Below are 15,965 nucleotides of genomic sequence, written 5' to 3' on the forward strand. Positions count from 1 at the left end.
AAAATAAAATACTTCTTGAGATGCATTGGGTTAAAAAAGAAAAGAATCTATACCTTGGGAGAGATTTATTGAGCCACAATAGTTCAAAAAATAAAGATTCACTCACTTATTATATTAACAGAACCTAACAAACAAAAGCTGTCAAAACAAAATTTTATTGGCAAAACAGATATAGATTTTAGGTAGACTTTTCTGTTTTAAAGTGTAAATAAAAAGTTACATTTCTGGATTAAAATCCAAAATATTATCTCCCCCCCCCTCCAATAAATAACTACTACCACGATTAATTTCCCCCTGAAAACAGTAAATGACAGCTGACCCTGTTTAATATTCCTCTCCCTCCTCATCTTCTTCAAATGAATCAATCCCCACCTCTTCATAATCCTTCTCCAGAGCAGCCATATCTTCTCTGGCCTCTGAGAACTCTCCTTCCTCCATGCCCTCCCCAACATACCAGTGAACAAAGGCTCTCTTGGCGTACATCAGGTCAAACTTGTGGTCCAGTCGGGCCCAGGCCTCAGCGATGGCTGTGGTGTTGCTTAGCATACAGACAGCCCTCTGCACCTTGGCCAGGTCTCCACCAGGAACCACAGTTGGAGGCTGGTAGTTGATACCCACCTTGAAGCCAGTGGGGCACCAGTCCACAAACTGGATGGTGCGTTTGGTCTTGATGGCTGCGATGGCCGCGTTGACATCTTTGGGCACCACATCACCACGATACAGCAGACAGCAGGCCATGTATTTACCATGACGAGGATCACACTTCACCATTTGATTAGCTGGTTCAAAGCAGGCATTGGTTATCTCAGCCACTGACAGCTGCTCGTGGTAGGCTTTCTCAGCAGAGATGACCGGAGCATAGGTGGCCAGAGGGAAGTGGATACGAGGGTAGGGCACCAAGTTGGTCTGGAACTCTGTCAGGTCAACATTCAGAGCTCCATCGAAACGAAGTGAGGCTGTAATAGACGAGACAATTTGGCTAATAAGGCGGTTGAGATTGGTGTAGGAAGGACGTTCAATATCAAGGTTTCTGCGGCAGATGTCATAAATGGCCTCATTGTCCACCATGAAGGCACAGTCGGAGTGCTCCAGGGTGGTGTGGGTGGTCAGGATGGAGTTGTAAGGTTCCACCACTGCTGTGGAAACCTGGGGGGCTGGGTAGATGGCAAACTCAAGCTTTGATTTTTTGCCAAAGTCAACAGAGAGCCTCTCCATCAGCAGGGAGGTGAAACCAGAGCCAGTGCCTCCACCAAAGGAATGAAAGACCAAGAATCCTTGAAGACCAGTGCACTGATCTGCCTGTGTGGAGAAAATATCACAAAGTTTGCTATTTGTGCAGAGTGGGGTTTGAATGTCAGATTTTGTGCAGTTGAGGGCAACATTAATTAAAACATGGGGATTCCCTTTAATCAATTACCAGTTTACGGATCCTGTCAAGGACAGAGTCAATGATCTCTCGCCCAATGGTGTAGTGTCCACGGGCATAGTTGTTAGCTGCATCCTCCTTTCCTGAGATCAGCTGTTCAGGGTGAAAGAGCTGACGATATGTTCCTGTTCGAACTTCATCTGGGAAATCAAAAGAGCAAGCGCTAAGAATACAAATTCATCTATTATAGGAAGTGCTTTTTATTAGTTAAATTAAGGTCAAATTCAGAGCCCTACTTACCTATGACAGTGGGCTCCAGGTCAACAAAGATTGCTCTGGGGACATACTTTCCAGCCCCAGTTTCACTGAAGAAGGTGGTAAAGGAATCATCATGGCCACCGATGGGCTTGTCACTAGGCATCTGGCCGTCTGGCTGGATTCCATGCTCTAGACAGTAGAGCTCCCAGCAGGTGTTCCCCATCTGGACACCAGCCTGGCCTACATGGACAGAGATGCATTCACGCTGCAAGACAGAAAAATGAGCAAGATAACATAAATTCCGTGTATATATTCACACATATATACATACAGGAGAAAAGGAAACACAGATTACACTAAAATACCACAAATTTGGGCATAATTATATTTTACAATTGCTGTCAGAATTCAAGGAACCAATCTGGAAACTCAGCCACTAGATGGAAGCAAAGATGCGAGAGAAAGATTAACAAGCAAAACACATTTTTGCTGCAGCTGTCACTGGATGTCATGCATTTGCTATGAGCAGTCAGGAGCTGGAATGGAAGCAGAGTCCAGAGAGCAACTAAGCATTTGTTATACTTTAAACATGACCTAAATAAAAAAAAATCAACAGTCCACTGGCAATCAAAGCCTGCACTGTGTTTTCCTCAGTATTTTTATGCATGTGAAGCCTAAAATAAATAAAAAAAATTGTTTAACTATTCATTATACAGAGAACAAAAGAAGGCTTTTTGCTGTATCACTTTACATGTCTTAGGTATTAGATCACACAGAGACAGACTGCTTTGTGGTAAAATTTGATTTTTCTACCAGTGAGATTATTAGTCTGACATGCTGTTTAAATGCTGAAAATATTCATTTTTTGAGTTACTGGGATGATGTCTCGCATTTTTATGTTAACGCTATGTTTTCCAATAATAGTAATGCCAGAGAACAAACCTAGTCTTTGAACTCCAACATCCAGCTCATAAAACTTTAAACTGAATGCTAGCCTCTTGTTGGGAATTTTGTGTAAACTCTGAGCTAAACCATCTTTGTTTGGGGCATACATGAAAAATAAGTCTACCCAGTTTGTATTTCAACAACTTGTCACATGTGGTACGCTGCATTTCCACACTAGTTTATGTCAGGCAGCTATTTTTACATGTCCCCAATTTTCTCTTTCTCTGTGAACAGATGGTGACTCAGAGTATGGTATTGGTGGTGTAAGTGGTCTAGAGACCATATTTCATTTATTGAAGCAAATATATTTGGATATATTCACTATTGTAAGTCTTATAATTCACATAGCCATTTTTCTTGCGGACTTCTCGGTGATGACCCTCATACTTGCCTGGGCTTCTAGGTTAGCAGAGCTTTGTGGAACAGTTATTTTTGGTTCCTCGTGCTAACCTGACACCTAGCTGTGAGGGCTGGCTATTCCTGTAAACACTGACTGCTAGTCCCCAAAACAGTAGACCTTTTGTAACTTATCTGTTGAAAGTGTGTGTTAGAATGATTTTGCTGTTTGGAAGCTGAGATATTTTTATGTCTTTAAGTATAACGAGTACAGTAAGTTGTAGGTATTTAAGGCTTTGTCATGGATAAATCTCTCTCCAACTGTCAAACTTAATTTTCATTCCGACTGTCAGGGTGTGTCGAGAGAAAAACAAACATCTCTGAGGTGTCTCAACACTTACTTGACATTCCAGTTTTGTCAGTGATTAAAAAGCCTGCGTTGGAAATAACTAGTCGCAAGCTTGACACATACGGAGTGTAAGAAAGGAGCATATAAAGACATAATAAGTTTGTAAAAGATTTTTTAGGTCAGGAAGCATGAAAATTGATTTCTTAACGCCCACTCTCACAGTACACGTTTGGAAAAAAAGAGATCAAGAATCAACAGATGAATTATATGTCATGTATTTTGTTCATATTGTTTTAGAGTCCTCCAAGAGAACCACTTGCCATATAAATGGTCATCTTGTATATTTGAATGTTGGTTGAACATTTGGTTATTACCATTTAGTTGCATTTCTTTGTGCCAGTACTTCTGCCTGTATATAAACCTTGGTCAGGTCCAACATGTAAGACACATTTTGCCAGTCTGACATTCATTAGTTTTGAGCCACATGCACTGTATAATGCCACACTTGCCCCAGAATCTGCTTTATCTAACCTAAAACCTACTTAATGGGTATTCATAGTTTCTAGTTAATTGTTTCTCATCAAGACCATCCTGGGATGTTGCTCCTGATATAAACCAAAGCATGTTTCTGGGGATGGTTCAACATTGGATTCTGATAAATAATTAATATGTCTAACTTATGATATTTTTTAAAATAAATCAAAGTTGCTGACCTATTTGAAAAGCTGCATGGTGAGGATGCAATACTAGCCAAGCAGGTTGATGGCACCATCAACAATTCATGTAACACGGTTTTAACTGTCACCTTTCAGCACATTTGCGCTGCAGATTTTGGATCAAAGGAAAGCCTCTCTTTTGAACTTAGCACTCCCAGAACATGTTTAGGTGTGCCTGAACTTGTCGTTAAGTGTAATACTTAGCCTGATTATGGAATATATATTGCTTAAGGAAAGGTAAAGTTTGTGAATTTATGTAAAGTGCTCTGTCTGTGTAGATGTATTAATTTGTTTCTTTAGTGTTATATATACACTAAAGAAACAAAAGAATCCTACAGTTGCTATACAGGAACTAAATGTTATGCATTAGGTCAATTTAATCAAGCTGGGTATACTGTAGTGTACACAGTGATACCATTTGGTTTAAGCAGTACTGACAGTGCTAACAAGCTGTGTTTACACTACACAGAGCAAACAGAGGTAAAAGGTCAGGTATGTGTGTGTTAGCTGAATTTCCTGACAGTGAAATATGCCACTAAAAATTCAACATAACACAGTAATCACACATCAGAGCACATCAGAGCTAATAATTGAGGGTCCAAGCTATATCCATCTCAGGTGGGAAAGGTTTGTTTCATTTGATTATGAACAGGTGATTTCTATTTTTAAAAAATGATATTTTAAATTTTTATTTTTGAAAAAGTAGAAAATAGGCCATGAATTTAATCTATGCCATTGTTTGGTTAACATGACAAATAGGAAAATATTTCCTGCTCTGCAGAACTACACACTGAGACTTATTTTGGACTTGATGATAGATGTGAGACATGCCACACTTGCAAACGGGCTATGGTTGTAATCAACGCACGCCTTAATAGCAAAGAAGTATTTTTATTTATTCGTATTCTCAAAGCTATTTGAAAGAAGCAAACAGTTCCCTAATTTGAAAACCACTAGACTGTTAATACAACAAATCCCCCCCGTTTTTATCTGAGTTAAATCTGCTTTGTATAGCTTCTCTCTGGTGAGGTGAAAGTGTCTAATCATCACCACTGCTTATCCAGGACAGCAGTCAGCTCAGCTTTACTGCCAATCATTGAGCTAAAAATCTATTTCTGCTGCAGGAGGCCACACGGGGAGCAGTAACAAGAATCCCTGCATCACCCACTTTAAATCTGGATCATATAGATTCGCTGGCGCATACTGTGGAAATGCACCTGCTTAGGAAATATTTCATAGATGATAAACCTTTACTAAACTTTGGAGAGGAAATATTTTTACAGTCTACTGACAGAGTTATGCTTACCATGGTTGATTGTTAGTAGATTGGCCCGTCAAAGAAAAGAAAAAAAAAAAAAAACAGTTGTAGCTGGCTTCAGGTTATGTGTAACCTCTCACAGCGGCCGTCAATGTGGTCCGAGTGAGTAAGTAATGTCAGGTGGGCGCGGAGCTGTTACGGTATATTAGGCTGCAAGCCACTCCCACTTGTCTCTGACGTGGACGCGCGTTTGGAATGTGCAGGGTGATGTAGCACGGACATAGCTGAATATATATATAACTCTGAGCAAGATGCGCGAGAAACGGAAGAAAACCCTGAACTTGATCCTTTATGTAGTAGAAGTGAAGACGCTAACTATTTGTACTGGTTTTGAAAAAAGGTGGCCATAAAAGTTCATGTTGTCAGCGAGTCATTTTTGTTGTTGTTGTTGTTGTTGTTACAAGACCTTGTTGGATTATTTTTGGTCACAGCACCATCAGCAGAAAATACTGTACATTATTAGCTCTAAAAATGCCTGAAAATGGGTGGAGATGTGCAGTCATGCTGTCATTCAACATTTTGAAAGCTAGAGGTCGTAGTAGTTTCATTATGGCCCACTGAGTAAGTAAATGTGTGACAACCGATGTCATGTAGTCTTTGTTTTTCCCTCTCCCGTATTGGAACCTGCAATTTTTTCATTACCTCTGTCAAGGAGGTCATGTTTTTGGTAGCATCTCCATGTCATCTTCTTTGAAAAGACGATAGCTTGAAAGGTTTTGAATGAATTCTAATTAAAATGTGTCAGGGTTTAGAGCACAGGTGTTGAACTCCAGGCCTCGAGTTGGTAATGAACTAATCATTTGATTCAGATGTGTTCACCTGGGGTCTTATCTAAAACCTGCAGGACACTGGCCCTCAAGGCCTGGAGTTTGACACCCCTGGTTTAGAGGGAGTTGATGATAGCCATCCATTAAAATGTGGCTTACATCCACCAAGGCCCTCAAGGTCAACTTAATGATTTACTGATCAAAAACTGACAAAAAGTTTTATAACTTAGTAACTATGATTACAAGTTTGAACTTTTACCTTGTCTTCAGTGTCAATAAAGTGATCTGAAGGTCAAAGTGTAATATAGACCTATTCTTACTGCCATTGTTTGTTTTGGCAAGATATGTGCATATAGGGAATGGCAAGATTAAGTTTGTTTGAACCGCTTTTGCAAAGTCAGATTAGGTCAAATGTTCACAAAATGTATTTTATCTTTAAAACTATGCTTAAAATTCTGCTACCTTTGTTAGTATATGGCAAGATTTTGGAAGTGATACTTCCACTTGTCCTTGTAGGGTAAGGGGGTGCTATTGCGGCTACCAAGGCAGACCTTGGACAGGTTGCCAGTCTGCCACAGGGCTAACTAACAGAGGCTGAGAACCAGTTGCACCTATGAGCAATTTGGAATCACCAATTCACCTAACTCCATGAGTGGCATGTCTTTGGATTGTGCTTTTCTTTGTCTCACCCCCAACCGGTCATGGACAATGGCTGTCCTCTGGCCCTCCTCTCTGAACCTGGTTCTGCCAGAGGTCCTTTCCTGTTAAAAGAGAGTTTTTCCTTTCCAATTTTGCTAAGTGCTTACTCATAAGGGGTTGTTTCATTGTTGTTGTTGTTTTTTCTATATTATTGTAGGGTCTTTACCTTACAATATAAGTTCCTAGAGGAAACTATTGTTATGATTTGGCGATATGTAAACACAACTGAATTGAAATTTAACTGATCCCAAAATGTATTAACTTTAAGAATGACCTGCCGAGTTAGTTAGAAATATCCTGTAGTATAATGTTACACAATAAGCTATTCATGCCCAATGATTTATTTTTTTATTTTTTATTTTTTTTAGCTTTAAACCACTAATGCTATGCTTGTTTTCCTTTTTAAATTATACTGTAATCTTCTAAGGAATCAGTATACAGTTAATTTATGCTGACTTTTACTTTGTTTTTTACACATATAAAGACCTCACAGAAACATAGAAATTATTTAAATCCTTTTCTGTCATTCTGCTTTGTTCTAGGTCGCAAAGGTCATCTCATTTTTTCCCAGCCCTAGCACTGTTATGACCCACTAGTCTAAAAACTAATTATATGACATTGGAGAACTATACTCTCAAATAATAGAAGTGGGTCACAGCTTTATGCAACACCCTTGATGACAAATCACATAATAGGATGTGTGTTTTTCCAGTGAAATCCCTGCTTGTGGAGGAATAGCATTAAATGCTCAGAATTTTTTACATTCAATATGTTTTACTGTACTAAAATGTAATGTAAGACTGCTTTAATTATAAAATTATATAAACTATACCATTGTGTCTAAAAGACATTAAAACACATAGTATATAGTACAATAGAGTTTAATATGATATAGCACTGAGCATTGTTAACACAAAAGAGCTTTGTTGTGTGATTGATATAAAAGAATATGACAAAAACGTCATTTACTCCTTTGGTAAGTGAGTCTCACTCCCTCAGGAGGGGAACTGAGCTCAAAATGAATAGTGCAGTTTAGACTACGGTATCACTCTTACTTCAGGTTAATAGTTATTACAATTATTTTCAAGACAAAAAAGAATTACACAGCATGGTTTATATGAAAGTGCAGAGACCTTCCACTAAGTGCATTTAGTACATTAGTAACTATTTAACTTTTTAAAAATATTGTCAGTTTCTCTCCTGAGAATAATTATTAAATTCTATGTAGAATTTGTGAATAATACAACCACAGGTTGCTTTAATGTTTTATTACAAAACACTGAAAGTAATGAATCAACACTCCCATATGTTTTGCGTTCAGCTCTTACTGTGGGCACCTGCGGCTCCAGAAAGTGGTTTAACTTGTTTAACATATCACAGAACTGAACAATATACAGTATATGTTGACTGATGTTTGTTATGCATACAGTGAAACAACTAGAACAGTTATGTTAGCACCTTGTTGAAGAATCAGCAAGAACATAGGAGCATGTATCATGCATACTTTATTTAGAAAGAACTCTTTCAGCAATCAACATCAATTTTAAAAAGTTATAAAAACAACAAATTAGCCTCACAAGCCCAGATCCTATAAATGTTGGGACGCTGGTCAAAGCAAATAGAAAAGACAGAAAAAGATATTTGTCCATTATAATGTTAGTGGTTCAAAACATGAAAATCAAAATTGTGATATTATAACTTGCCAATATGCCAATGGAAAGTCAGTAATAGTGAAAAAAACAGTTATTTGCACCATACTTCATATTCAGTAAAATAAACTTCACCGTTTTTGACAGGAGCATTTTCTCAGTCTTTGTGTTTATCCCTGACTGAATATTGTAACTAAAAAAACAATTTCAAAGCATGATGAGTTTTTTTTTTAAAATTATTATTATTTAAAAAAATGCTAAATCACATAAGCTGCCACTGCAAACACTACAATGGTAATTGCCAGCTGAAACTATAGGTTACCTTCCCCTCATCTGGAGTTTCCTTCTGCTTTGTGAAACATACACACCTGTACAATCCACTCAAAGAGTAACACAATGAATAGGGTGTTGACCTCCTTTTGCATTGTCTGTCAAGTATATGATATTATCTTGGTCTCATCAGTAGGTCTGATTACAGTTCATATCAAATCACTATACACCTTAAGCCACAGGTATATAAAGCAGAGTATCACAGCTGCCTCGGGAACGACATCCTGTTACCGATACTTGGACACTTTGAAGAGAAAAAGTATGGTAAGATATGATTAGCTAGTGTAAAACTTATTGTAAGAACATGCTACTATATTCTGAATAGCTGTGAGACATTGAATATTCTTCAGGATTAAGCTGAATTGTCATGACAGTAGTACATAATCAATTAAATCAAATCTGTCTTTTTTTATCTGAAGCCAACAATAAATGTACAGTATGATAGCTTAAATTGGGTTTGATAATTTGCTTGATAACACTCATGTAGGCATGTGGAAAGTAAAGCAGTTTCACTCTCTGCAGCGTGAATGTATCTCAATTCATGTGGGCCAAGCTGGGGCTCAGATTGGTAATGCATGCTGGGAACTGTACTGCCTGGAACATGGGATCCAGCCAGACGGACAGATGCCCACGGACAAAATTGTCGGAGGAGGCGATGACTCCTTCAGCACATTCTTCAGTGAGACACGAGCAGGAAAGCACGTTCCCAGAGCAATCTATGTTGACCTGGAACCAACTGTCATAGGTCAGCACCAGTATTATTTGATATTTTACATAGGCTAGATAGTTTTTAATGTTCTATATTGATGTTTTTAAACAGAGCTATATATTTGTTTACTGTTTTTTTGCATTTCTATTTGTAGAATTTCAATTCATTAAACAACACCATCATATTCTTATTCCTCGAAAAGGTTTCTTGTACCAAAGTAGAAACAGTAAATGTTTTGATTTCTCATCCAGTAAATATCTATCAATGTTTTGTTGTACAGATGAGGTGCGTGCAGGAACCTATCGTCAGCTTTTCCACCCTGAGCAGCTGATTACAGGAAAGGAGGACGCTGCCAACAACTATGCCCGTGGCCACTACACCATCGGCAAAGAGATCATAGATCTGGTCCTGGACAGGACACGTAAACTGGTGAGACTTTGACAGTGTCAAAGCTATATATTTGGAGTGTATTAAACATTTTGTTCAACTAAATGAGTTAAGGGTTTTAATAATAATGAACTAATACATTTTCAGGCTGATCAGTGCACTGGCCTGCAGGGATTTCTCATCTTCCACTCTTTTGGTGGAGGCACTGGCTCTGGTTTCACCTCCCTCCTGATGGAGAGGCTCTCTGTTGATTATGGGAAAAAATCAAAGCTCGAATTTGCTGTTTACCCAGCCCCCCAGGTTTCCACGGCAGTGGTGGAGCCGTACAACTCCATCCTGACCACCCACACCACCCTGGAGCACTCCGACTGTGCCTTCATGGTGGACAATGAGGCCATCTATGACATCTGCCGCAGGAACCTTGACATTGAAAGACCCACCTACACCAACCTTAACAGGCTGATTGGCCAGATTGTGTCCTCAATTACAGCCTCACTTCGTTTCGATGGAGCTCTGAATGTTGACCTGACAGAGTTCCAGACCAACTTGGTGCCTTACCCTCGTATCCACTTCCCTCTGGCCACCTATGCCCCTGTCATCTCTGCTGAGAAAGCCTACCATGAGCAGCTGTCAGTAGCTGACATCACCAATGCCTGCTTTGAACCAGCTAATCAAATGGTGAAGTGTGATCCTCGTCATGGTAAATACATGGCCTGCTGTCTGCTGTATCGTGGTGATGTGGTGCCCAAAGATGTCAACTCTGCTATCGCAGCCATCAAGACCAAACGCACCATTCAGTTTGTGGACTGGTGCCCCACTGGCTTCAAGGTGGGTATCAACTACCAGCCTCCAACTGTGGTTCCTGGTGGAGACCTGGCCAAGGTGCAGAGGGCTGTGTGTATGCTAAGCAACACCACAGCCATCGCTGAGGCCTGGGCCCGACTGGACCACAAGTTTGACCTGATGTACGCCAAGAGAGCCTTTGTTCACTGGTATGTTGGGGAGGGCATGGAGGAAGGAGAGTTCTCAGAGGCCAGAGAAGATATGGCTGCTCTGGAGAAGGATTATGAAGAGGTGGGTGCTGACTATGTGGGGGAGGATGAAGAGGGAGAAGAATACTGATTTTAATCCAGAGTAAATTTTTTTTTCTGGTTTTCAAAATGTGGCTTTTTGCTTTTTTTGAAGTGAAAATAAATGTATCAGAAATATGACTACACTAACAATGTTACAATTTGTGTGACCAAATTGTGAACAATTTTAATACTCCATATTTCACAAAAACAGACCAAAATAACATATCTTTCACTGTGTGCTGAGTACCATGGCAAATTTACAAATCAAACCAAATCTAAAACCTTAGTTGAACATGTAAACATTTCAAATTTTTTTTTACATTTCTCTTATCACAGTGCCATTTAAAAAAGTGTTTATATTCATAGCAAAAGAGTACAATGTGCTTTTGGTGTTTTAAGATAGTTTCTTTCTCTGGTTTCTGCCTGCTTTAAACACGCTCTCTCTCTCTCTCTCTCTCTCTCTCTCTCTTGCACCTCCCCCCACTATCCTCTCCCATGAGGAATGCAAGCTATGAAAGGGCTCCTATGTCAATTTCTTTAAACCATTCAGCTGTGACTCTGAGAATTAACGCAAGAGAAAAAAAAAACACGACGGACTCTGGCTGGTGTTGCTTGTGTAGCTCATACTCAGACCATAGCCTGCAGCAACAATAGAATCCCAGTTCCGTTTTGTATGAATCACTGCACTATGATTCAAACAGAGTGGCTGAAAAGCTGCATTAAAACTGAGCTCTACATTTCTTGGAAACTCTCTTTTTTAATCTTTTCACAATCTGTGATACATTATTGTAATCACCACGCTGAAGTTTCTTTGTGTTCCATATTATTATATTTGATGAACTTTGGATTATCTTACTTGATTGTTTGTATGAATGTTTACTTCTCATCACTATTTTTGTTACCATTAAAGCATTTTCCTTTTACATATAATAACCCAAATAAACATGTCAGTCTTTCCATTTTGCTAGAGTAATCTCGCATGATTATTTATTTAGTGGTTCAACACAGACAAGTCTTTGTGTGTGTGTGGGTGCAGATGACTGCATAAAATAGCATTATCAATCTCCTTGTCTACTGATTTTGTTATAGTATATGTATGTTAAGAAATGTGTGGGGGTGGAGTATTTGCATGCTGCAATATAATCAGCTCATTTAAGTTATGTGTTAAAAAAAAATCTAACTAATTTTGAAACTCTAAATGGTGCCATTGCAAACAGACACAAGCACACTGAGAAAAAGAAGTAGGTGGAAAATTGTTTTTAAAAAAAAAGAAAAAAGAAGAAGAAGAAGCAGCAAAGACTGTAGACAGGCTGATGATGGTGTCTGAAGGGGAGCTGTTGAGGGAAGCTTTTCTGGCTTAGATGAGTGGACAGATCCAGAGAAAAGAGATATGAGTTAGAACAAAACAAAGAAGTAATTAGTGAAGAAAGCTAAACTAAACTAGAACAAAATATGTGGGATACTATATCTACTAGAAAGCTCTGACAACGAATGACTCTTATAGATAGTCATCAGACAGACTGCTGGTTAGTGGACTGATGCGATCAAAGGTGTGCACAATGATTACAGAAGATCTGGGAAACGTAACGAGCCACACCTGCTACACACACAGACAGAGACGTGGCATGCAGAGAAAACAAACGGGGGAAAGGAAAGAGAACACAGGAAAGTCAGAAGGGGAGTGAGGTGTATATAACAGTAAGAAAAAAATGTTTTTCATAATGATCTTGTGTAGATAAATGTAAGGAGATATGCCATTAAAATACGTATTAGGGACTTCCCTCTCCCCCCCCCTCTAACTGCTGTTCCCTCCCACAAATGAGCTATGCAGCTGCCTGCTGTGGTTTCCTGCCTGCCCCCTCCACATCCTTCTCTATATAAACTCTGAGTCTCCCTTTTTTCTGCACTTCTGCCTTGTGTCTGAATCCTCAACGTCGGTCGAAGGACAAGCAGACAAAATGGTGAGTAACTGTCTGGCTGATGACGTAGCCTTGAAATTTTCATTCTCTCTCCCCTCCTTACTCCTTTGTTTCTGTTGCATGGGTTAAATATCTAGGCTTTTTTTTTTTTAATGCTTCAAGTCTTCAGTGTTGTGTGGGAGTTTACTTAAAATCAGATTATATTAAGTGATCATACTTTTGAGCTAAATTTATACAGAACTTTTTTTTTTTTTAGGGCTTGCCTGAGAATTCGGTGAGAACAATGCACTAGTGTACTTGCGTTTGACTAAAGGAGAAGTCATTTTTGTACTCTTGGGAAATCTAGGTCAGATCAGACAATGAGTTGAACTGTTGTCCTTTTCAAACCTCAATGCAGAGCTTTTAGTATAAAAAGAGAAAATATATAAAGTCTTTAGTTCCTAAACAAGCACAGGATACTGTTTTCACAACTACAAAGTAGTGAGCAGGGTAATCGTGGCAGTGGGGGATGGATTAAAATGAACAGGGAAAAAGAGGAGTGGTCTGGCCTACAAGTGAGAGTTAGTTCGCTGCCATTTTGCAGCTGTTAAGAATTTTAGGGTTGAAGGATGTGGAGAGAAAGAGAGGGTGAGACAGTCATCCCTTCCCGTTACACGGCGCTATGGAGCCGGACAGGATAGGGGAGGGGAGACACAAAATGGGGAGGGATGAGGAAAGGGAGGAGATTCAGGATTAAGAGGTGGGGGTAAGGTTTTCTTCTTGATGCATGACCTTCCTGTTTGCTATATACAGGATTGTATGTTGCCTTTTTTTTTCCCTCCCCCAAGTTATAAAACGATCCTTTAGGCAAATGAGGAGCTTGCAGTTATTAACTGTATATCCTGTCCATTCAACTGTTAAAAACCCAGAGTTCAGACACTGCGTTGCTTGTATTATATGCACCACTGAAAGCTTAAACATTAGTGTTCTGATACACTTTTCAGTAAGCAAGCTTTCTCTCCTTACTGAGGTATTTCCTTTTCACAAATTGAACATTGTCTTGTAAATTAATGGGGGGTAGACTAAGGATCTCTAACAGTATACACTCCTATAAGTCCCCCTGCCCACCCACCCCCATTAGTACTCATTAAATAAGTGCCCCAGATATTGCTGTGCCTTTCAGCAGTCATAGCTAGTTCAAAATATGATAACTGGTGTCAGGCAGTACATGTGTACATAAACTTGCTTTGTCTAATTTTTTCCCCCTCCCCCAGCGTGAGTGTATTTCCATGCACGTTGGCCAAGCTGGAGCCCAGATGGGCAATGCATGCTGGGAGCTGTACTGCCTGGAACATGGGATCCAGCCAGATGGACAGATGCCCTCTGACAAAACTCTCGGGGGAGGTGATGACTCCTTCAACACCTTCTTCAGTGAGACGGGGGCAGGAAAGCATGTCCCCAGAGCAATCTTTGTTGACCTGGAACCAACTGTCATAGGTCAGTAACGTGCAAATAAACAAGTACTTGCATATATTGTCATGGCAAATCTGAAAACTGATAAGATGGATGTAAACAAAGAAAAATGACTCCAGATGTTTGGGTTAAATTTCATTTTCTTGCAAATTGTCATTGTGTTTTTTTTTTTTGTTTTTTGTTGTTTTGTTTTGTTGTTATTTCTAAACTGTCACTGTCTGCAAAATAAAGGGACTCCTCTTAATTTGATGCAAGAATACAGGACACTAGCTCGTGCACTCCTAACGTTTTTTTTCTTCCTGTTTCTTGCAGATGAGGTGCGTACAGGAACCTATCGTCAGCTTTTCCACCCTGAGCAGCTGATTACAGGAAAGGAGGACGCTGCCAACAACTATGCCCGTGGCCACTACACCATCGGCAAAGAGATCATAGATCTGGTCCTGGACAGGACACGTAAACTGGTGAGACTTTGACAGTGTCAAAGCTATATATTTGGAGTGTATTAAACATTTTGTTCAACTAAATGAGTTAAGGGTTTTAATAATAATGAACTAATACATTTTCAGGCTGATCAGTGCACTGGCCTGCAGGGATTTCTCATCTTCCACTCTTTTGGTGGAGGCACTGGCTCTGGTTTCACCTCCCTCCTGATGGAGAGGCTCTCTGTTGATTATGGGAAAAAATCAAAGCTCGAATTTGCTGTTTACCCAGCCCCCCAGGTTTCCACGGCAGTGGTGGAGCCGTACAACTCCATCCTGACCACCCACACCACCCTGGAGCACTCCGACTGTGCCTTCATGGTGGACAATGAGGCCATCTATGACATCTGCCGCAGGAACCTTGACATTGAAAGACCCACCTACACCAACCTTAACAGGCTGATTGGCCAGATTGTGTCCTCAATTACAGCCTCACTTCGTTTCGATGGAGCTCTGAATGTTGACCTGACAGAGTTCCAGACCAACTTGGTGCCTTACCCTCGTATCCACTTCCCTCTGGCCACCTATGCCCCTGTCATCTCTGCTGAGAAAGCCTACCATGAGCAGCTGTCAGTAGCTGACATCACCAATGCCTGCTTTGAACCAGCTAATCAAATGGTGAAGTGTGATCCTCGTCATGGTAAATACATGGCCTGCTGTCTGCTGTATCGTGGTGATGTGGTGCCCAAAGATGTCAACTCTGCTATCGCAGCCATCAAGACCAAACGCACCATTCAGTTTGTGGACTGGTGCCCCACTGGCTTCAAGGTGGGTATCAACTACCAGCCTCCAACTGTGGTTCCTGGTGGAGACCTGGCCAAGGTGCAGAGGGCTGTGTGTATGCTAAGCAACACCACAGCCATCGCTGAGGCCTGGGCCCGACTGGACCACAAGTTTGACCTGATGTACGCCAAGAGAGCCTTTGTTCACTGGTATGTTGGGGAGGGCATGGAGGAAGGAGAGTTCTCAGAGGCCAGAGAAGATATGGCTGCTCTGGAGAAGGATTATGAAGAGGTGGGCACTGACAGCGTGGGAGAGGAGGATGAAGAGGGAGAAGAATACTGAAGAATCAAACATCATCACGCATTCCAAATGTTGTGAAAGTAACACATTCCCACCAAAATCCACACATGTGGTGATTCGTCAGTATTGTCAATAAAAGTTCTCAAAAGTGTCGTGTGAAGTTGTGGACATTCTTGATCTGCTTAACCAG

General features: G+C 40.2%; 3 protein-coding genes across 3 annotated transcripts; 2 read left to right on the plus strand and 1 right to left on the minus strand.

Annotated features, from left to right (window-relative positions):
- Window positions 1-50: 50 nt before the first annotated feature.
- On the minus strand, window positions 51-5,410 carry LOC102301689 (tubulin alpha chain). The gene is made up of 4 exons (XM_005918358.3): window positions 5,277-5,410; window positions 1,667-1,889; window positions 1,418-1,566; window positions 51-1,299 (listed from the first exon to the last, which is right to left on the minus strand). Exons 1-4 carry the CDS (start codon window positions 5,277-5,279, stop codon window positions 325-327), a joined length of 1,350 nt encoding a protein of 449 aa, XP_005918420.1. The 5' UTR covers window positions 5,280-5,410; the 3' UTR covers window positions 51-324.
- A 3,569-nt stretch (window positions 5,411-8,979) lies between these two features.
- On the plus strand, window positions 8,980-10,966 carry LOC102301096 (tubulin alpha chain). The gene is made up of 4 exons (XM_005918356.2): window positions 8,980-8,997; window positions 9,256-9,478; window positions 9,723-9,871; window positions 9,977-10,966. Exons 1-4 carry the CDS (start codon window positions 8,995-8,997, stop codon window positions 10,949-10,951), a joined length of 1,350 nt encoding a protein of 449 aa, XP_005918418.1. The 5' UTR covers window positions 8,980-8,994; the 3' UTR covers window positions 10,952-10,966.
- A 1,687-nt stretch (window positions 10,967-12,653) lies between these two features.
- LOC102299544 (tubulin alpha chain) lies at window positions 12,654-15,926 on the plus strand. The gene is made up of 4 exons (XM_005918350.3): window positions 12,654-12,863; window positions 14,075-14,297; window positions 14,586-14,734; window positions 14,840-15,926. Exons 1-4 carry the CDS (start codon window positions 12,861-12,863, stop codon window positions 15,815-15,817), a joined length of 1,353 nt encoding a protein of 450 aa, XP_005918412.1. The 5' UTR covers window positions 12,654-12,860; the 3' UTR covers window positions 15,818-15,926.
- Window positions 15,927-15,965: the final 39 nt, after the last annotated feature.

Source organism: Haplochromis burtoni, unplaced genomic scaffold, assembly GCF_018398535.1.
Source record: "Haplochromis burtoni strain Fernald_Lab_line unplaced genomic scaffold, NCSU_Asbu1 Contig_29, whole genome shotgun sequence".
Classification (NCBI taxonomy): domain Eukaryota; kingdom Metazoa; phylum Chordata; class Actinopteri; order Cichliformes; family Cichlidae; genus Haplochromis; species Haplochromis burtoni.

Excerpts from the sequence above, each read along its gene's own strand:
- LOC102301689 (XM_005918358.3), bottom strand. Across the intron at positions 1,567-1,666 it reads CCTGGAGCCCACTGTCATAG|ATGAAGTTCGAACAGGAACA; the intron begins GTAAGTAGGGCT and ends TTGATTTCCCAG. Across the intron at positions 1,300-1,417 it reads TTGACAGGATCCGTAAACTG|GCAGATCAGTGCACTGGTCT; the intron begins GTAATTGATTAA and ends TTCTCCACACAG.
- LOC102301096 (XM_005918356.2), top strand. Across the intron at positions 9,479-9,722 it reads CCTGGAACCAACTGTCATAG|ATGAGGTGCGTGCAGGAACC; the intron begins GTCAGCACCAGT and ends TTTGTTGTACAG. Across the intron at positions 9,872-9,976 it reads TGGACAGGACACGTAAACTG|GCTGATCAGTGCACTGGCCT; the intron begins GTGAGACTTTGA and ends ATACATTTTCAG.
- LOC102299544 (XM_005918350.3), top strand. Across the intron at positions 14,298-14,585 it reads CCTGGAACCAACTGTCATAG|ATGAGGTGCGTACAGGAACC; the intron begins GTCAGTAACGTG and ends TGTTTCTTGCAG. Across the intron at positions 14,735-14,839 it reads TGGACAGGACACGTAAACTG|GCTGATCAGTGCACTGGCCT; the intron begins GTGAGACTTTGA and ends ATACATTTTCAG.